This window comes from Erpetoichthys calabaricus, chromosome 13, assembly GCF_900747795.2.
Source record: "Erpetoichthys calabaricus chromosome 13, fErpCal1.3, whole genome shotgun sequence".
NCBI classification, from domain to species: domain Eukaryota; kingdom Metazoa; phylum Chordata; class Cladistia; order Polypteriformes; family Polypteridae; genus Erpetoichthys; species Erpetoichthys calabaricus.
The window spans coordinates 40,260,716-40,283,550 of record NC_041406.2 but is presented as its reverse complement, the minus strand read 5'-3'; the positions used below and the strand labels follow the sequence as shown (position 1 = coordinate 40,283,550).

The 22,835-nt window shown below is 42.3% G+C and overlaps 1 protein-coding gene across 9 annotated transcripts in view; it reads left to right on the top strand.

Annotated features, from left to right (window-relative positions):
• The window catches only part of LOC114664168 (retinoic acid receptor beta), a 572,516-nt gene extending 551,154 nt beyond the window's left edge, over positions 1-21,362 (top strand). For all 9 annotated transcript variants that reach the window (XM_051936144.1, XM_028818157.2, XM_051936142.1 and 6 more), the window contains 2 exons: positions 13,151-13,309; positions 20,008-21,362. In XM_051936144.1, the coding sequence (XP_051792104.1) occupies positions 13,151-13,309; positions 20,008-20,207 (359 nt within the window). In that variant the 3' untranslated portion in view covers positions 20,208-21,362. The remainder of the gene's footprint in view (positions 1-13,150; positions 13,310-20,007) is intronic.
• The last annotated feature ends 1,473 nt before the right edge of the window (positions 21,363-22,835 follow it).

Here is a 22,835-nt window from a genome sequence, read left to right as displayed (position 1 = left end):
CAGAATGAGAGCAGCAACAAGCCATGGAATTAAAGAATGAGTTTAATTAACAACAAGAATCAGCTTCTCATTAAGAATCTGGTTGGAGTGAAATTGGTTGGAGTTTGAAGACCCAATTTAGCTGGTCATCTGTTAGCTCGTTTCACATCTCATTTCTGTTTGGCTGTCATTTAATGAAGAATCAAGTCAGAGCACTGAATCCTTAAAAACAGGGCTATTAAAATGAAGGGCAAATGAGTGAATTAGCAGTGAAAACTGGTCACTGATTAGGAAAAGGGTCAGAATGAAAACCTGCAGCCACTGCGGCCCTCCAGGCCCGGAGTTCAACACCCCTGCAATACATAGTCCTAGTCACATGTTACCACTGATAAATTGTCTATATATACACACACAGTCAATCCCCGTTGTCTGAAGATTCTGTTCCTGCAGATACATTTATTCGCTATTATAAAAGGGTAACCTATTTCAGGACACCAGCAGTCTAATTGCACCTTTTTACAGATAAGGTACTCACCGAATGTTGCAGGATGGGACAGAGCTGGATGTCAGGGGTTGCATTTGCAGCCGTACAGAGCAGAAAAAAAATTCAAAGACGCCCATCACGTTTGAGCGACATGTAAGACCTGAGCAATAACAGGCCAGTGATGCCCTTAAATGTCGAGGGCTGCACACACACTGTGTTGAAAGGACCATAGTGTTTCTACCCAGTGCTGTGAGGTGTGGGTAAGACATTGAACCCCATTCATGGTGGGGACCGGGGCTTGCAATTGTTCCTCACAAACAAGGAATTCCCAGTAAGTGCGGGTCATAAAGTCGCACTGATGAAGTCCCTAACCCTTTGTACACACTGCCTGTCACTATTGTTGATCAGGTACTTTAGTGAGGTTCTCGCATCAGCCTCACTGCAGTCACTCGTGGCCTCTGGTGGAAAAGCCTAGAAGACGATCAAACTTGACTATAGAGATAGTAAAAGTTGTAACAAGGTTTCCAAGGCTTGAGATGTGAGAGTGGAGGGCTGGCACGTCCACTATACCCCATTTTCACCTGCCAATCCTCCCTCCATGCCGGCATCCTGTCTTACCTAACCCCATTTTTCCAATAGGATCAATGCTTCAGTATCTGTGTTTCCTGTATCCACATACTGTACACATATTGTGAAATAACCAGCCAGGCACACAACAAAGGTTTGGGGCAGCCACCTGTATAACTTCCCTGGCTGCAAAGGGCTTAAGTTTGTGTACAGGTTAGAGTCCAAAATAGAACTGATCAAGTATGGAGGATGAGGGGTTTTTATAGGCGGTTCAAAGGAAGTGACATCCTCGGGGCAAGGACAGGAAGTGAAGTCCTTGGGGCCGGGACAGGAAGTGATGTCTTCAGAGCATAATCAGATACAGGCAAGATTTCTCGTGTTTGGTCTATGAAGAGAAAAGAGAGAGGTTCAGTGCAACCCGTCGCCCCGTTTTCGGGTCCCTTTGGTTGACTCCCAAGCGATTGTGTGTGACTATATATATATATATATATATATATATATATATATATATATATATATACTATGCCCCCTGCTCGCTTCGCTTGCCAATCCCCCCGGCCTGCGCTACGCGCCAGCCACTTCATGTCTCTGCCGCTCGCGTTGTGAAGAGGAGGGCTGAACGCAGCCCAGGGAGACGCGGTCGCTCCTCCGAAACCCCCTCTTAAATGGTGATACAATGGGAAACAAATACAGTTTTTTTTACCTCCTCTTTGCTCGATCAGCTGCTGGCTTGCTGCTGCTGCCATGACATGTGATCTACCAAACATATATATGTAGGTTTTAAAATAAACCCGATTTAAAGTGTGACAAAAAAGTGACATAAATCGTTTCACAAAATCATTGCACTTTTAGGCTTAGGATTTTATATATATATAGAGTAGATATATATACACACACACACACACACACACACACACACACACTGTTCACATACTGACATATATATAAACAGTGTGTTTCAGACAAATTTGTATTTATAAATATTAACACTAGAATTATCAGAGCCAACAAAAAACTCGTAAATCCAGCCCACCTCTCCGTCAACGTCTTTTGTCTTCTAAATGTGTCGATAAGCCCAAGCAGCCTGCTATACCATCCCCACCGAACGCCTCAGAACAGGCATGAAGTTCTCCCAGTTCCTGCCTTGATTGACTATCTGGGAGTGAACTACCCAGAATTGTAAGGAGAAATAATTTGATGTGTGTTTTGTGTCTACAACAATCTGTGTAAACACATCGTTAAAACAGAAACGTTTTTCATGTTTTAGTAATAAATAACAAAATGTAGACATGAACTGTATAATGTGTGAAGGGTGATGGCCAAATATCAAATAAACACATTCACAAAAGGTGCAAGTCTAATACGACAGCTTCTGTGGTGTAGCAGTAAGATCCGCGGACTTACAATCCGGAGGTCATGAGTTCAAAACTGGCTCCCCGGCAAAATTTACCATTTTGAGTAGTGAGCTGCTCTTATTGTTAATATTATACCATAAAAACATACATTTGATTTGTGTCTGTAACAGATGGTGTACATTTATAGCACTTGTAAAAGTTAGTGTTTTTTTTTTCACTTTTATTCTCTCAGTCACGATCACGATACAACACCCATCCTCGCCCCAGATCTGACGTGGTTACTTTTTATCTGAAACTGTGAGTAACTGTAGATGTGAGTGGTGTTTTCAGACAATGGAACTGGAAATTCTCTGATCTGGAGGGATAAAAGCTGACACACAAACGCTGGTGAATCTGCCTTCTTCGTATCTCACCGTCACTTGAATTCTTTTTTATTCAGTTTTATTGAGTGTGCCAGCTCACACTGAATTAGTATGCACCTTATGGTCCATGATGTCAAAGCCGCACTGATATATATATATATATATATACCTTTGGGGTATGGATGCCTACTTTTTGTATTTTTGCCCTTTTCTTACCGTCTCTGAGAATTTTGTGTTTGCCAGGAATTGTTTGCTCATGGCCGGACACTTTTCAGAGGAATTGTTACAGATTTGGAGCTCTGCTTTCTCTAAGTTCACTTGCAGTCAGTTTCTCTCATTTCTCTAAGCTGATGTTAATTTAAAAAAAAAAAAAAACTTCTGTGTCAGCATTGATGTTTGGAATGGAGAAGATACAGGCACTCACCTTCTTTAGGTTTGTGAAAGATATCTCAGATTTACTAAACAGCTTCAGATAATGTTCCTCTGTGGCTATCCATCATCAATTATCTTGCACCATAAGAGTAGAGCTCATGGAACCCGTTGTCAGCATACTGTACACCAGCAATGACCCAGTACAGCTGCTAGCATCATCTCATCTCTGCAATCACTATCGGCAAGTATGCCAACCTCTTGGTTCAAGTGAACTTTGTCACGTTTTGGCATGCATGTCAATTGAAGCTTTGTGGCAGCTGGCAGATCACAACAAGTAGATGATTCAATCAAGAACAAAAAAGTCAACCACTCTTCACAGCTCACTTCAGCTTAGATAGATAGATAGATAGATAGATAGATAGATAGATAGATAGATAGATAGATAGATAGATAGATAGATAGATAGATAGATAGATAGATAGATAGATAGATAGATAGATAGATAGATAGATAGATAGATAGATAGATAGATAGATAGATAGATAGATAGATAGATAGATAGATAGATACTTTATTAATCCCAAGGGGAAATTCACAATTTGTAGCCTTATCTGCTTGGAGACAAATCAACTAATCTCTATAATTAATATACAATGTCTTACAATATAATACAATACAATTTATTATTGTATAGCCCAAAATCACACAAGAAGTGCTGCAATGGGCTTTATCAGGCCCTGCCTCTTGACAGCCCCCCAGCCTTGACCCTCTAAGAAGACAAGGAAAAACTCCCAAAAAAACCTTGTAGGGAAAAAAATGGAAGAAACCTTGGGAAAGGCAGTTCAAAGAGAGACCCCTTTCCAGGTAGGTTGGGCATGCAGTGGGTGTCAAAAAGAAGGGGGTCAATACAATACAATACACAGAACAGAACAAATCCTCAATACAGTATAAAAATAAAAATTTTAGAAGTATGTAGCAGAATTTAACAGTAAATAAATAACACATAAGAAGATTTGGATTTGTTTAGAGTCCTGGAGACCTCATCCTTCAAGCTGCCTCCCCCATTTGGCCATTCCACAGCTAAAACAGTGCTGGGCCAGCCAATCCGATGAAAGGACCCCTCTTTCCCACAATTCCTGTGATCCTCCATCAGGGATGACTTTACCTTAGGCAGGCAAAACAACTTGCAGGTGGGCCGTGGCACCAAGTGCCACATTTGAGTACCGAGAAGAGAAACAGAATAGGTGAGGGTTAGTGTCCAATTCTAACTATCATGTTACTTATGTTTTAGTGCTAATGACTAACAACAGAGATGCAGTATGTACAGTTAATCAGCAGCTCTAGTCAGGATATGCTAAACTGAAGTAGTGAGTCTTCAGCCGGGATTTAAAAGCTGAGACCGAAGGGGCATCTCTTATAGTAGCAGGCAGACCATTCCACAGTTTAGGGGCCCTGTAACTAAAAGCTCGACCTCCCATTGTTATTTTATTAATCCTTGGAATCATAACCAGACCGGCATCTTGAGATCTTAATGTGCGCTCTGGTTTGTAAGTCATGATAAATTCAGATAAGTAAGCCGGACCTTGGCCATTTAATGCTTTATATGTTAAAAGGATTTTGAAATCTGCCCTAAACTTAACCAGGAGCCAGTATGAGGATTTAAGAACTGGAGTTATGTGTTCGTATTTTCTTGTTCTTGTAATAATTCTTGCAGCCGCATTTTGGATTAAGTGGAGGCTGTATAAAGAACAGTTTGAACATCCAGTGAACATCGCATTGCAGTAGTCAATCCTACTAGAAATAAAAACATGAATTAATTTCTCAGAATCCTGTTTATTTAGAAAGCGCCTTAACTTTCTAACATTTTTAAGATGGAAGAAACATGATTTAGACAACTTTGTAATATGCGCTTTAAATGACATGCTAGAGTCAAAGATAACTCCTAGATTGTGGGCTGATTCAGTAAAATTAATGGGGATTCCAACTGAGTTAAATGATGACAAAATATTGTTGTGATCACTGTCATTCCCTCCAACAATTAACATCTCTGTTTTATATGTATTTAAAGACAAGTAGTTCTCATTCATCCACTCCTTTAATTTACTTAGAACGTCTGTGGCAGAGTCTAAGCACAAAAAGGCTAAGACATTCCCTGCATGCAGCACTGGTGTTCATTTATGCCATCACACAGTTAATTCTGAATGCCAGATTCAGTTCACAAAGTCTTGCCCAACCTCCAAAAGGAGGCCAACATCCGGCCAGAGGTTACGCAGGATGGAGGATAGTGTGCCATCCAGCTACCCTACCACTCACACACACACACTGGCAGGCACAGAACTACAGTAATTTAAAGTCACCAGATAACCTAACACATGTGACTTTGGAATGTGAGAAGAAAACTGCAGTACCAAAACAAACAGCCATACAGACAGGAGGAGACATCAACATGGCCGTGGATTTAAAGCCATGAGGCAGTAGTGCTAAGCACTTCACCACCATGCCGACTCCTCAAGGGCCTTTAAATCAACAACAGAATATAAGACACAGTGGGGCAGAAGCAATCAATTGAAACAACAAGTCCACTAAGCCATAACAGAATTGATTTCCGAGTTGATGGAGGAAGAAGATTTAGAAAGCAAGTGAGAAAAGATTGATTTGAATATTATGTTTGATGACCAAGGTAGAGCATATCAGGGAGTAGAAGAATTCTGAGATGGCATCATCCCTGGTGCCACATGCTGTTCATGAGTGTCATGCAATTTTATTGTATCTGCTTGAATGCCAAATAGCCATTTTCTTGTAGCCAGCCATTCTGTGACAGCTCAGTGCCCTCACAGTACATTACATTTTACATTAGCAAAATGAAGAAACATTCGGTTATTACTGCAAACTTTCAAAGTCAGAATGAACTACACCGTGGTGACGTTTGTCAGTGGTAAAGTTAAAGAGATCATTATATACTGAAGTAGAATAAATGAAATTGTAATGTTCTGCTTGCTTGTCAGACGCTAATCAAGTTATGTCCCTGATTGACTCGATGACTGACCGGTAAGAAATTATTTCCTATTTACAGAAAACTTGCAGAAAAAGAGTTTTCACTAATGAATCAATCTCATGACCCTAAGGCCCGGAAATATCCAATCTTAAAAATAAGATAATTGAACTTTAAATAGTCAGAAAGGACAATCTTAGTGTTGGTTTATGGAGTCAGTGTTACTGTGGTTTGAGTCCCACTCTTGCCTTGTTTTAAATCGATCTTATTTAGGTTTCATTTCAAGAACTGTGCAGAAGGCTAATTATTAAAACTGCATAATTGAAATTAAAAATGAATCGTTTACCACTGTAAAGTAAACTGTTACAGAAAAAAATGTTCTAAAACCTTTCAGATATTCACACCATTCACTCTTTACTTTTATTTGTTTTTTTTTGTATGTCCATTTATTTTATATTATTTTATTGTCTGGAAGGATAATAATTATTTGCTTTGAATGTCCCATTGCCGTCTTCTTTATTTCCAATTTAAACTGATTACATTTCAAGTCTCATTTAAAAAATCAGGACTGTGTTTCCTAAAAGTATTTTAATCCTAAAAATATCGTAAACTCAATTTTAAGATTGATTGTTAATCTCTAAGTGTTTCTCAAACCCCATCATAAATAAGTTATTTGTGTTAAATTCTTTGTAATCGCCGTGCTCCCTGACCCAATTAAGCAGGTACGGAGCCGTATTAGACTCCTAAGCCCACCCACTTTCCTCTTTGGCCCAACTTGTAGCTTAGAATTTCAAAATAGGACTCTAGATGAGCTGCACTGAATTGCTTTGTAGAAATCATTGAAATGAGGCATTCAGAAGGAGTCCATCACTGAATATATTCGGCTCCGGTGTGCTGGCAAATTGCATTGGGAACCGACTATAGATGGCACAGTGGTAGTGCTGCTGCTTTGCAGTAAGGAGACTGTGGAAGATTGTGGGTTCGCTTCCCGGTTCCTCCCTGTGTGGATAGCGCTTTGAGTACTGAGAAAAGCGCTATCTATATAAATGTAATGAATTATTATTATTATTATTGGGCGATATCTTATTGTAGGGAAATGTGAGCGATGTCTCGACAAGCAAACTTATTGCTGAAAGAAAGAAAGCAGAAGCACTGAAAATGTTGGTGATGCCCCAGTGGTTAGCTGTGATCACTTTAATGATAGCTGCACTACCAACACTATTACTGAGTGTGCTGGGAAATCTATGACCACCCAGCCGCCAAACACTGAAGGATCGGGCACCTCACGGATTTGTCTGATATCGATGTGCCACCAACTCAATTGGTATTAAAGTTTGCAAATTCTGTTAGAGTTGGTAAGGCATGCAGCTTTGCAGCTCATTGGTACAACAGATAGCAGTGAGTAGGTGGGATACGGGATATCGAAAGATGCGATTTTGACATTTTGTAATCACCTAGTTGAGGACAGATACACTCGTGTATTCGGAGACTGGAAACGCACCTGTGTATCAGATATGCATACACAAATTGCAAGGAATGGCAAAACACTAGTTTGCTGTTGTATAATGCTGTGCTGGTCAAAATTATACCAGATATTATTTGGCTGTTTGTGCCTTGTGCTGTGCTGGTATGTCTTACGCATTAACCCTTAAACTGCCACATACTTGGGAGTTAATGCACCCCTGGACTAAATACTTTTTTGCTGCACTTTAAGTAAACGTCACAATTCACAAAGAAAAAGTGAAATTTTAATAGAACACATTTTTTTTTCATGCAAAGAGCATCACAATTACTGCAACACTGATCATTTTACACACCGCTAATGAACTGTAAAAACTATTTTAAAAAACTACTGGAACAATATGTACAAGATGCCACTGACACCATGGATGAAATCACCGAGCCAACTGCACTTGAACTGGCTGCACACAGAGGTAAGCACTGACGCTGGCAGGCTAGTCTGGTGCAGCCGCTCAATCCCAGAGACGGTGAGGCTGCAGTGCGTCAGGGGCCGGCAGTGGTCATGAGCTGGCTGCTCAACGAATGTACAAACAGTAGTCAGTTTATCTTCTCCATCATTTGTAAGTGGATTTAAATTAGTGTTAACAATAACCATTCAGCCTAGGTGTGCAAAAAAAATGCTGTTTACATTAGTATGACTGGACTTCTAAAATGTTTTTTAATGAATGTATATTTAACAGTAAAAAATATAATGTTAGTCCCACCAGTGAGAAATTTAGGTCAACGATAATAGGAATCCTGGTGTCACTAGACGGGGTTCCTCTTGTGCCGGCTAAAGAGACGTTCTCAAACTGTTGTTATGATACTAAGATTAATGCTTGAGATTATTTCATTTTCTTCATGAAATACATTAACACACTGATAGTGTTACATTTTATGGATAAAATGCTAAGTTTGTTTAAATAATTTCTGTTGTTAATAATTACAAATTTTTATGTTTCACAAGTTTATTTAATTCCAGTGAGGGACTAGATATAAAAACATACAACGATGTTACTGTCGATTGTGGTGCATTCTTGTTGGTGACTTGAGGGACGGGGCTGACTAAGCAGCACTTCGTACTCACTTCTAAACATGTCTCTGCTCACATGTGTAGTATCGTCACAACTGCATTATCCATTCTTGGATTACACAATGTGAGTACAGTGGAACCTCGGTTTGCGAATAACTTGGTTTACGAGTGTTTTGCAAGACGAGCTAAAATTTTTAATAAATTTTGACTTGATAAACGAGCGAGATCTTGCAATACGGGTAGTATGTATACGCTTTGTCTGCTGAGCATCATGTGATCACAACTGAGCTGATGGTTCTTCTCTCTCTCTCTCACTGCGGGATTGTGGGCAATCGTCTCCTATTCTCCGTCTGAGTCGGCGTGCCTCACTCATATAGTCAACATCTGTATGAGCATATACTGTTTACTACAGCATTGTGACTCTGTGTGTAACTCTGTGTGTGTGTGTTTGCTGTGATGTGCGAGTCCCCATCTTGCACCCCAAAACACGAAGCTGAGTCTCAGTACTTTAGCAACACCAGCTTTATTCAGCTTGAAACAGCAACAGCGCAGTTATTTATTGTAGCGGGATCTGCCGCTCTCCTATACACAGACACAGCAGTCTGGCAGGGTCGTGGCCAAGTAGTACGGTGCCCTGCACATTTATAATGTTCCTTGTTCCTTGTAGCACCCATCGACGGCAGGCGCTTATAGCATGTCCGCGATCTTTTCGGATTCGCTTTTACAGCGAACTGCTACAGTGCTGGGAGACTGTGATTGCTTTGGGACGCTCTTCCGCGTGTCGTCCCGTTGGGTGGAATCCCACAAGAGTTTAGAAACTCACTCACACCAGCCATGATTCTTTTCAAAGGTAAAGTGCAGGTTAATTTGTTTTATGTATTTTTACTTTATATTTTGTATTAATCATTTTTATATGAATAGTTTTGGGTTGTGGAACGAATCATCGGAGTTTCCATTATTTCTTTTGGGGAAATTCACTTTGATATACGAGTGCTTTGGACTGCGAGCAGGTTACCGGAACAAACCGAGGTTCCACTGTAATTTAGTTTTTTTTCCATGAATGTTTTCATGTTGTTGGCTGTTGTTTAAGTCACATTACCCCTGAAGCTTTTTCTCCATTCTCCATTGAAACATGAGATTAAATGTTTTCTCAGTCATCACTGCAAACAACCAGGAGTAAGAAATCAATATAAAAATAATCCATGTTGGTGGAGTAAAGGTGTCAAGGCCACTAGAAGTGCTGTCCCCTTGTGACTGAAGACACATTGCAGTTTCGAGTCTGGTATCTCTGCAGCCCTGAGCCTCCACCCTGGAGTTTACTTGCCATTATTTGAGTCGTGTAACCCACCCACAACCCGGGTCTGCAGGTAGACACTGTTGGTCCCATTAGAATCAACTCCACCTACACTCTTAAAACTAAAGGTGCCAAAGCGGTTCTCCAGGGTGACGCCATAAGAGAAGCATTTTGGGTTTCCAAAAGACCCATCCACATGAAGGTTCCAGAAAGAGCCATTTATTCATTTAGATGAGTAATTGGCTCCAGTCAGTGAATAACTATGGCTAGATGGTAACAGATTCGTAAAATACCAATGGCTCATGATTCTAAAATGAGTCTTGCTGCATACGTCCAAAAACACAAGCAACGTCCAGCTTTTCTTAATCTGTTAGTGTCCTGCAGCCTCCCATATATTAAAGATTTCAGGTTTTTTAACATATTAGTAAGTTCTTCCAAGCCCAAAGAATCAACTTCAAATTCAAAGAACTCTACCCAGAATGAAGCCGTTCTTTGAGCAACGACACAACCTGGTAAAGAAACACACAGTGCCATTATCGAACTGTTATTTTAACAGTGGACTTGGACCAACTCTACCTACTTGGAGCCCCAGGGTGACGATACCATGCAGCAGGTGGCAGTTTCTGCAGTTGGCACATTTAAAGGGTGGTAGTAGTAGTCGCACCAATAGAGAGTCCAGTGAAATTCTTACTTGCATGTTTATCCAACATACACCTTTCTAAATAAACTAAATTTTATTTAATAGCAAAATATTCTACTTAATCTGATGTAGTCCTTATCGCTATTTCCGTACTGTTTGTGCCATGACTTGGGTATGGTGCCTGTTTCTTCATTTTTATTACAGTGCAGGACCCCAGGGTGTCCTTCCTCTGTAAGTAAGCAAAGAAGGAAGACCATCGGCTCACACGACTCAATAATTGTCGTTACTGCTGCCTCACAACTCCAAGAAACCCTCTGAGCTAAGGCCCGGTTGCCCTCGGTGTTGAATTTGCTCATTTTAATTCAGATACTCCCACCTTCCTCACCCGTCTCAATGATTTTTATCTGAGGTGGATTGAGAGTGGCTGTAGTGGGCATTGTGCCTGAGGGTGCACTGTGGTGGACTGGCACCTCACCCCCAGAGTTGAAGCTTGCATTGCATTGTATGCCATATGAAGACAAGGCTGACTAATAATGTTTAGAAAAACAAAATCATCCATTTCCGAGTGTAAAGGAATTTCAAACACCACTAACATAGTTGGAAGACCACCATAAGAGTTAATGTTGTGAGGACAAATCAAATCCATGAATGCACAATTATTAGACGTACCAGCTGGCCTCAGGCACATGGGTATCGTTGCTGGTGGACTCAGCCTGACGCGGACGCCGGAGAAGCTGCTAATGAACTTCCTGACTTGCTCCGGAGAGGACAGGAGCCTCTGGACTCGCACTGAAGGCTTTTCTTCAAGTGTTACTATCATTGCTATTAATATTATTTGTTATTTAATAGACAGTTCCACCCTAAGGCAGCCTTAAACTCCGTCAAGCAACTTCAAAGTCCAACAGTCCCTCTGAGACACAAAATCTGCTGGACGAGTTGTTCCCATTCAAGTACACAGCTCTCTTTGGAAGCTCCTTGGTATCCATCAGTTTATATTTCACATGGCTTCTCCTTAGCATTGGCAGCAGAAAGTGACGCCTTCATTATGTGGCTTTACTCCTCAGACAAGTAGATGAGAGGCGCTCCGGTGTGCGGCTGACTCTTAATGTGCTTCAATGCTGCCACCTACTGGAACTGTGAGTGAAAAGGCAAACCCAAGGTGAAAAACTGCCGTTTGGTGGCCTCTTCACAACGTTGTTTAGGACAGTGAGTGGTCCTCAGTGCTCAGTCCTCTGGCCCCCCTGTGCCTGCACGTTTTTCTTCTCCTTAATTAAGTAGGTTGTTATTTTCCATTTTCTGTATTTTGTACAACCCTCCGGAAATTACCAACTGGCTTACTGAAAGAAGCAGAAATTTGTGTTAAGGGGTAAGAGTTCGATCGTTTGTCTTTTTTTATGTTTTAATGCTCCGGTTATTTATTTGCTACTTTTTCTTTATTTTCTAATACGCACACAGGTGGGTAACATTGAAGCAGCTGCCCCTTTTACTGTTATCTGCATGGGTGTCTGCTCTGCTCAACATTAACTCTCTGCATTCAAATACAATTAAAAAAGCAAACTCCACAGAAAATGGAAATCAAAAACGACTAAACTCAATAGGCATTTAAAGATCCAGAAAACGTACAGAAATGTCTTCATTTCCACTAAGTGTACATCTGACACTCGCAACAGTTTTCTAAATACAAAACAAAAGGAAAAATCGGGTCAGCTAATTAAACAATGAGATCAGTCAAAGGTGACAATGACAGACGGATTGAGGTTGGAACGAAACCCCGAGGACACAGGGGGGTCCTCAGGACTGAACATCGAGAGCCATTGTGACGTATTGAATGACATGGCAGTCACTTTTACGTTTCATTATTGTTAAGATAAAACCAAATTTGACAATTAAGTATCTCAAGACATATTGATAATAATAATTTGCTCAGTTACACACATTTTATCAAACACCGCCATTGGTGGGACCTCTTGAGTCCTGCAGCAATATCTCTGTACCGTCCCCCGAACCCCCTGTCAATGGGGTGGTGGCTCTGAGTCTCGGGATCTGCACTGGCAATCGGAAGGTTGCAGGTTCGAATCCCATAAACGCCTAAAGAGACTCTATTCGAGCGAGGTCCTTAACCCGCAATTGCTCCGTCCTGGGTATGACGTTAATCTGCATCCAGGCCTGCATGGAGGCCCTCCAACCTGCAGGGAAAAGCCAGCACTCCAGCCACCATCACAACTTCACACTGCTCCATTCCTTCTGAACTTGTGTGGTGCTGAGGTGTCACCCGCTGCATGGCTGCCCTCGGGTCCTAATCTGGGATCCTGAGGTGGTTTGTCATGTGGTGGGTGCGGCAATGCGGCGTATCAGCGTGTGCTCCTAATCTCTCTCCCCTCCCGCCAACCCCAGCCCCACCTCCAAGATCACCCACTACCTGTTTTTACTTATTACGGCCGCGACGTTAACTTCATTTGGAGATGAACATGTGATGCTGTTCAACACAACTCTGCATGCCAGATGTGATGATTTCATATTCTGCGGTGTCATGGCAGCCATTGACATATGTGTCTCATTTTCTGCATTCCAGATAGACAAGACCTGGAGGAACCCTCAAAAGTGGACAAACTGCAGGAGCCGCTTCTGGAGGCGTTGAAGATTTACATCAGAAAGCGACGCCCTAGCAAGCCGCATATGTTTCCAAAGATTTTAATGAAAATCACAGACCTGCGCAGCATTAGTGCAAAAGGTATGAGGTCATCTGTCACGGCCCACCTGAGGGTCAAAGGTTCCCAGCCTTCTATTTCTTCTTCAGCTCTTTCTGCCGCCCACAAGTCATGTGCACATCTTCTTTTTTTTTGTTTTGGCTTCATTGAGATGATTCACGCTCACTAGAGATGGCTGGCTGTGTTTCTAAATGAAAAGCCCAGGTGTTTACAGTTACACACACGTGCCAAAGGACAAGTCCACCCTCCTTGCGATGAATCATTCAACCAAAGCAACGGGTGGACTTCAAGCCCCACTCACTGCAAGCAATTATTCTCGCGTTCATTCCTTTTCTGAACCCGCCTAGTCTGATATGGAGAAGCCCACAAGCAAGTTTACATCAGAGCAGGTGTTTGAGTTCTGGAAGAGCTTTGGTAAAATTAAGATCTGAACCCGAGCTGTACCTCAGTGAGTGAGTGGTTTACATCCCAAACTCTCAGACGCCATTCTGCATAAAGCAGCTCACCACAACACCGTGAGACCCCAGTCAACAACGACAGGAAACACTGGCTCTGCAATAAGCAGCTTAAGATGGGGTAACCCATTCCAGAGTCCAAGGCTGTGGTGTTACGTAACTTGACTTCAGTAATTAAATTAAATGAAGGATTCGTTTTGTTTCACCTTAGGTTTTGACTGACAGTCTGATAAAACAGAAAATGTGACACAGGGGCAAATACTTTCTCACAGCTCTGCATATACTCGATGCCTCCAGAACGTTTTCAGACCCCTTTACTTTTCTCACATGTTGGGCTTCTGCTAAAATCCTTTACTTTACATTTTAATACACCAGAATGGCAATGCGAAAATGGGATTTTCAAAATTTTTGCAAATTTATTAAAAATTAAGAACTAGAATGTCACATAAACGCAAGTGTTCAGACCCCTTACTCGGTACTTAGTTGAAGCCCCTTTGGCAGCGATGACAGCCTGGAGTCTTCTTGGGTTTGACATGACAAGCTCCACACACCTGGATTGGGGGATTCTTCTCTGTAGGTCCTCTCAAGCTCTGTCGGCTGGGATGGAGGCCATCGATTTTCAGGCCTCTTCAGAGATGTTCAGTTGGCTGTGAGTTTTGGTTGGCACATTCCCAGAGTTGTCCCAAAGCCACTCCTTTGTACTTGGGATCGTTGTCCCGTAACTTCGGCCCTGGCTGAGGCTTTCTTTAAGCATATCTCTGTACTTTGGCCTGCTCTGCTTTCCCTCAACCCCGTCTAGTCTCCCAGTCCCTGCCGCTGAATAACAACCCCACAACGTAATGCCACCATTGCCACGCTTCACCACTGGACTGGTAAGGCGTCGGTGATGAGCGGTGCTAGGTTTCCTCCAGACATGACACTAATCTGGGTTTCATCAGACAAGAGAATCTTCTTTCACAAAGTCTCAGAGTCCTTCAGGTGACTTTTACATGAGGAGAGGCTTCTGATTGACCACTTTGTCATAAAGCCCAAATCGGTGGGAGTGTTGCCTCCACAGAATGTTCTCCGGTGCTCCACCAGAGTTATCAAGTTCTCCTCTCCCCTGATCACTCAGTTTGACCAGGTGGCCAGCTCTAGAAAGAGTCATGGTTGTTCCAGAGTTCTTCCATATAAGAATTATGAAGGCCACTGTGCTCTTGAGGACCGTCAATGGTGAAGAAGGTCCTTCCAGCCTCTCCTTATCTGTCTCTTGACACAATCCTATCTCTAAGCTCTGCTGGAAATTCCATTGACCTTATGGCTTGGTTTTAGCTGAGCTATGCGACTTTCTACAGACAGGTGTGTGGCCTTAAACTGGCCACAGGTGGAAACCAAGCAGGGTGTAGAAACATCTCAGTGATGATCAATAGAATGGCCAGATTTATCCTGTGCCATAGCAAAGGGTCTGAATACTTGTGCCAATGTGATATTTCGTTTTTTTATTTTTCAGAAATTTGCAAATATTTCTAAAATATTGTTTTTCGCTTTGTCACTCTGGAGCATTGAGTGTTGGTCAATGAGGGAAAAAAATCAATGATTTTAGCACAAGACTACAACATATCAAAATGTGAAAAAGGTAAAGGGGTCGGAACACTTTTTGTTCTTTATTTCACCTTATACAATTTCTTGTATTAGGAATTTGTTAGTTTTCGAATACCCCTTGGGGTCAGAGCGCAGGGTCAGCCATTGTACAGCACCCCTGGAGCAATTACAGGTTAAGGGTCTTGCTCAAGGGCCCGGCAGAGTAGGATCTCTTTAGGTAGTGATGGGGATTCGAACCGGCAACCTTCTGGATACCAGCGCAGACCCTTAGCCTCAGAGTCACCACTCCATCCTATGTGTCACCATAAAGCCGTTAATTCATCGAAGACCCAGGCGCTCTGTGTGGTAACTTTTTTGTTAGAAAGTCACTACAGGAAATCTAACACTTTAACCGAATAAGTAACAATTAAATAAGTAGCAATTCCATAAACTGAACAGTTAAAGTGTAAAATGGCCTGCTGCCACTGTGAGCTTTAATGGATTTGCTCCGCGAAAGCACAAAGCAGAGATTAATGCGACAAATCCGTTTATTTAATGAAGCGGTTCAATCAACACGACACTTGAAATTCAACTGGTAAAACACCATCAGCTGACCGCGACACTCTGCCTTTGAAACATTCTCGTCTTTTTGGCTGACATTTTGGGGTCAGACTGTAATTTTAAGACATTGGTGGTCAAGTTTCCAGATCGTGTGGTCCTGACCTGCAGACTACCAACCAAAAAGGGTGTCATGGAGTCTCTCAAGGAATCACTGGAGCCATAAAACAATTACATCCGAGTGTGCCAAAGAGGAAATGGACCAAGTCCTCTGTGAAAAGGAGACGTCCTCATAGATGTGAAGCCCGATTGGTCACTAGAATGAGAAGAGGACTCTCCTTCAGCTCGACAGGGTGAGATGGCTGTGTTGAATCCAGTTGGCACAGCTCTGTGTGAGGGTGCACATCTACGAGGGGCGCTGCCCAAGCAAACTTCTCACTGGTGACTTGAAGAGCCTGTGCCGGATTTGGTCAGATGAGGAGTGATGAATGTAGCGAGGCTGAAGTAGGGAGAGCGCAGGGCGATAAGAAGACGATTGGGCACTAGAAAGAGGGGCCCGACTGGCTAAAACGACTGTGCTCTGCTCTCTGAATCTAGCCACCTAGGTTTGTGTCCAGAAGCTCCAAGTAACCAATGGAGGTGGCGCCCAAGTGAACTTCTCACGAGAAGACCATCAGTGCAGTAAGACGGTGTGCTGTGCTTGATGACTAATTTCCTTTCTTCAAGTCACTGGGTGACCCTGAGCAAGTCACCTAACCCATTGTACCCTGATCTCGTAAGTCACCTTGGATGAAGACGTCAGCTAAACACACAACATTGACTGTAGTGGACCATCCCGCCTTTGAAACACTAATGGTGCCTTTCTGTTCTTTTAGAAATTTCCTATGAATTTCTTGAAATTGTGGCTTATATGCGTCACATGTGCATGGTCAACCAAGAAAGACATGAGCTATCACAGCGATTCTTATATGGCACATTTTGTATGATACCTGTTGTACATTAGTAGTGCAGCATTTGGTGTATCCTCCATGGTTGGTCACAATCTTGTTCATGGTCTGGTCTGTGTGTGTGAGGAAATAGCGTGCCATACAGCCTTCATTTGTGCCCAAAGTTCATTTGTGGTAACCGTTGGTGTCATCCTCCGTCCATGTCTCAGACGTAGTCATGTGGGCCAGGGAAGAAGCGGCACTAAGTGATCATCCTGGAATGGCAGGTTGTTTCATGTTACATGTGTTCAAGCATTTTTCTGTTAGAACATGGCACCAGGGAATGTCTGCAGATAAGCCTCCATCATCTCGAGATACCAGCAGAGCATACAGTATGAGGACTGTATGGTACTGCAAAATGCAAGCCTCCTTAAGAATGTTCACCACAGTGCCTTCATACACAGATCTGTCCATCATGGCACAGCAGATTGAAACAGGACTCACCCAAAACCACAATATGATGCCAGTCGTCCTGTAGTCGTAGTGACAGGAGATGAAGAGAGAGATAAAGGACATGGAATTTATCTCAGGGAGGCAGGGTGGCACACTGCTGCTTCACAGTTGTGGTCGCATTTTTGGTCACAATAATCAGTCCAGCATCCAGCATAGTTGGCAGATGCTTCTTTAACCCTCGGGGACATTTAAAAGACCACTGCACCATTGTAATCCACTCAAAACTAGTTCAGGGTCTTCTTATCCATAGACTTCAATGGATTTCACCAAAATTCCCAAACATTCCCCCAATTTTTGCTGAGCTAGTGGGGGTTCACTCATCACCAGTCATTGGCCACTTCCCAATGTGTGACAGTCAGCAGGCTCCAATGGGCTTAGTATTTCCTCTATCAGCCTTTTTTTTTAATTTCCTTTCATTTCTTTCTATTTAAAATTTCCTTCATTAGGTTTTAATATCAGTTGTATGCGTCATCTGTTGGAATGAAAAAAGCAATGCATTTCATTAATACACTTAACAAATGCCTTGGAATGGGTGAGTTGAGAACAACACCCTCTAGCGAGTATGACACGAGTGACGTCACAGGTATGGCGGACTGCATTGCCACCATGTCGGTCTGGGAGGGCTGCAGTGGCTGTGGGTTTTGGTTCCAACCCAGTTGCTTAATTAGAAACCAATCGTTCTTCATAACCATTTTTATTGGCTTGGAAGTGTTTCAAGTCTGCCATGTCAGGTCATTCTTACTTTGTAGATTTAGTTTCCTTTCTATGGATATCCATCCAAATGATCTGAAGCCTAAAATGGTGGAGTCATTGTCAGACCTTCTCTTTTGTTCTCTTCAGTCTCCTGCCAAATATTTGATTAAACCTGACAGTTCACGATGAACACACACAAGGTGGAAATGGAGACAAGTTAGGTGGAGAACTGCTGGTTCCTTTGTCATTTGCATCGTACTGCTAATAAGAAGACATTAACAACATACAGTAGGAACAATCGACAACAAGAACAGGCCATTCAGCCTCACAAAACTCGCCAGTCCTGTCCACGTCCTTCTTCTAAACCAGCGTTCCTAAACCTTTAAGTATTTGCGACCCGAGTTTTCATAACAGTTTTAATCGCGCCGCCCTGTTTTTTTGAAACACTAATAAAATTTATTCCTATATTTTTTGCTGCCGATACACTGCTACAAGTTTAAAATTTCCGTACGAATAGCGAAATTACGCCACATATGGCAACATTTGCGCCCCTTTTTTGTTACTTGCTCCCCACAGTTTGAGAACCGCTGTTCTAAACTAACATCAAGTCGAGTTTTGAAAGCCCCTAATGTCCTACTGTCTCTTATTCCAAATGTCTGTGGTTCTCTGTGTAAAGAGAACCTTCCTAATGTTTGTGTGAACTTTACCCTTAACAAGTTTCCAACTGTGTCCCCGTGTTCTTGATGAACTCATTTTAAAATATGATGGTGCCTCATACTTCGAACTTCATTCATTTCAGGAGACCGCGTGAACTCTCAGACCCTAAACAATATCCATTTCCACAAATATAAACAGCAAATACACACAATTTAAGGTGAAAATTACACAATTAAATTCCCTAAATAATAAATTAAAATAAATTCCATGTAAACTGCATTTACTGTGCCTTAGTGAGGAGTGCTGATGTCCCGTGTGACTGCTGGAGAGGAACAGAAAGTTTCTGTTTAGAAGTTCCTTTTCACCTCAGTCGTTGATATTGCAATCTCCCTCTTAGACTGCGTTGCTTGCACGCTCTTCTTGAATGCCATGGTTATTAGAAAGGGGTTATATAGAACTAAACATACTGAAAATAATGCAAAAAAATAAAAAGCACTGAAAACACAAACGCGTAACGTAAGAGATGCTTTCACAGTGAGAGCGAGAGACGACTTGGACGCACAACAGACGACGTTTACGCTCGCTGAGTGGGCGCCGTCTGTTGCTGCATTTTTTCATTGCGCTTGCTGTTCCAACATAGAAGCCTCATTTGAACTCCACATCAATTTTTTCTCGAATTTAGAGTTCAAAGTTAGAATTGTTCGAAGTACGAGGCACCACTGTAACCATCTCGTTCCACTGTACTAATTCCCTTCATAATTTTAAACACTTCAACTGTGTCACCTGTTAATCTTCTTTTGTTTAAACTGTAAAGGCTCAGCTCTATTAATCGCTTTTCATAATTCCACCCCTGTAGCCCTGGATTGAGCCGAGTCGCTCTTCTCTGGACCTTTTCTAGTGCTGCTATGTCCTTTTTGTAGCCTGGAGACCAAAACTGCACCCAGTACTCCAGATGAGGCCTCACCAGTGCGTTATAAAGCTTGAGCAGAACCTCCTGTGACTTGTACTCCACACATCAGGGCGCTATATAACCTGACAACAACCCAGTGAATGCAGCCGTTTAAGACTAAAATAAGCAATTAAGGGTGGGGAATCTCAAAAGCGAGACAATGAAAACAGAGCTCGAGTAATGCAGTAAGTGTTTGGTTGGAACAAAAACCTGCAGCCACTGCCGACGTTTCTAACCGCTGACGCAGATGACGCTTGTGCTCTTAGATTTTTGCCGCTAGACTGATATCAGTCTGTGATTTATCGTGGATGGACTCAGATTACCGTGCACGCTAAAAGCAGAAGTGTTTAAGTACGGCCATGGAAGGATTTAGCCTGAAATTGTCTTCCCTCTTTCTCTTTTCTTTATAGGAGCTGAGCGCGTCATCACACTCAAACTGGAAATCCCGGGTTCGATGCCACCGCTTATCCAAGAGATGCTGGAAAACTCGGAAGGCCAAGACACCCAGACGGCGGCTCAGGAGTCCAGCAAAAAAGAACAGAAGAGTGGCAGCTCGTCGCCTGTGTCGGAGGGCAAAGACTCGATACGGCAGAGCGCCTCGAAGCAATAGGACTATCAAAGGACTGAAGACATTCCTTTCCAAAATGCAGGAAAAGACGAGGCTCGAAGCGTCTTCACTGATGCTTGGTCTTTGTTTCTTCTTTGGATTTTATATATATATAAATATATATAAAAAAAAACATATATCTATATATGAAAACACTATGGCCTGAAAGGACCAATGATTTGTATATCATTCTTATTAAGCTCTTAAGCAGTTTGGACTTCAAACTCTGCCCTTGAATAATATAAAAAAACAAAAAAACAATTACTCTGTTGGTAAAAATGCCGAAGTAAGTGTTTCAAGTCTTCAGGGTTCCATGATGTAAATTCATCGCATGATGGGTTCAGAGCTCGGTAAGTGGGTCAGTCCTCTGCTTCTCGTTGGCATACATTGTACATACCATTGTATGGTTAAAGTTTAGTTTTATTTTGGATTTGTGGTGCTTTTCAATTGTCTTAAATACATTTACGTTTAAGACAAAGAATTGAGGTATAAAATGGGCTTTATTAAGGCCTGCAACATTTGGGTTACAAAGAAACCTCTGGCGTAATTAGGACGTGAAGTCTATTTTATATCTTCTCCATCTGTTTTATACACGCCTCCCAGTTCAGGCACCTGCACCGCTCCTGGCCCTGGAGCCTCCTCCGTCATCAGCATTCTTCTGATGGTCCTTTCGAAGAGAGGTTGGGGGGTTATCCTAAAAAATATAAATCCCTCCGAGCGTATCCACTCTCTTCACAGCGGTAATGATAGCCTCAAAGGCGAAACACTTCTGAGTGTTGCAATGTTTCTCCCGCCCGTGTCTCAAAACGGACGCATTTGGCCGACCCAACGATTCATCACACGACACTTGTTGTGGACTCGTGCCCCTCGACACTCGGGCTGTCAAGACCCCCCAAGGCAGCCAGCAAAATGAAGTGGACTGCAGCATTTCAACAATCAACGACGGGCACAAGACTCAACAGAAATGTCGACTTTCGCAGGGACGGTCGCCAAGCTCATGTTGTCGGTCCTTCCGTTGGGGATTTTGCTTCATAATTGCTTTCTCTGTAATGTATTTTCACTGGCTCTGTTTGTACATTAACGATGCTTTTTATGTTCATATACTGTTTACCTTTATCATGAAATCTGGCAAAAATAAAATATATTTATTTTAAAATATTGGAGAATAACTTTTTTTTTCCCCCATAGAAAAACATTTACACTACACATAAGAATAAATTGAAATTCATCTATTATAAAAAAAAAACTTGGGACGAGATGTGATCTTTTAAAGAGAGCCAGGGAGACACTTTCACATCCCGCGAGACGGTCAAGTCACGTCATGCTTACAACCTTTGGAAGCAAGTCCCGTGAAACACATGCAGAGCAGGTTAGAGATAATGGAAGTAGGAAAATTCTCCTTGGGGTGCGTTCAGCCCCCCTCTTCACAATGGCGTGTAGCACTTAGCAGGGGGCAAAGCCCCCTAGTGCAGTCTAAAAACAAAATTATTATTTAGCAGAACTGGAGTGTTGTATTCCACAGCAGCCCCCTTTGCTTTGCCCGGCCCTTCTGTTACCCCGCAAACACCTGCTCTTGTGTGTTTGGCCACACTTGCACACCACTTGTGTGATGAACATCGATGGAGTGCTTTGTTGGAGATCAGCAGAATGCACATGGCACAGAACGGCAGACAGGAATCTGAGTGGGCACGAGCGGGTGCTGCCTCTGCTCTCGTATGATTCCCTGGGGGCCACAGCAGCTGAAGGTTTTTGTTCCAACCCAATTTCTTAATCAGATGCCAATCAGATCTCCTGCGACATTTCAGGCAACTCGCGTCTTGAGAGTCCCAAGACTTACAGTATTTGCGTCTTTTAGTCTTAGAGGTATACTCCATCCAAAGATGACGTTTTCTTACGTGTTACTATCACCCCATGCAGTTCGTAGTCGGTGGCGGATCGTAGCTAAAAATTAGTGGGGGTGCTGCTCCAGAAAATTTTTAGCCTTTGTTTTAAAATTGTGTAAAAGGAAACAAACATATATAAAAAGAAAATTTATTCAGAAACCGAAAAAAAAATTGAATCAAATAGAATAGCTGGAAGCAGGATAATAATCTAATTCTACACTTTATCACATTCAAGAATATGGTACACGGTTTTTAAGCACAACACATGCGGAGTAAAAAAAAAAACACTACCTTCCACCAGCACGCCAGGGTCGGCACTGCGGGAGCGACAGTGACAGTGACAGCGCTCTCTCTCCCTCGCAGCCCCGCGTGCAGCTTCCTATGTGCGCATGCGCACAGTTCCATACAAAGATTTTTGTATCTTTCTCATAAACTGGGGGATGGCTACTGACATTAAGCTTAAGAATTATGTATTGTACAAGTATAAAGAAAGAATTAAAGAAAAAAGGACTCATTATATTAAATGTTATCTATAATACTGTATCAAGTGGAAATAGGGGGTGCTGCAGTTCCACAGTGCCTATACGCAAGCCGCCACTGTTCGTAGTGATGGACTACAAAACATATTTTAATGTCGAGTTTGAAAATTTCAGTTGCAAAGTTTCAGGCGTAATATGTGTCTACAGTGACCAACGCTGGGTAACGGCAAACACTGTCAAAAAATCTTACGTTACTCATGTTGCAAAAT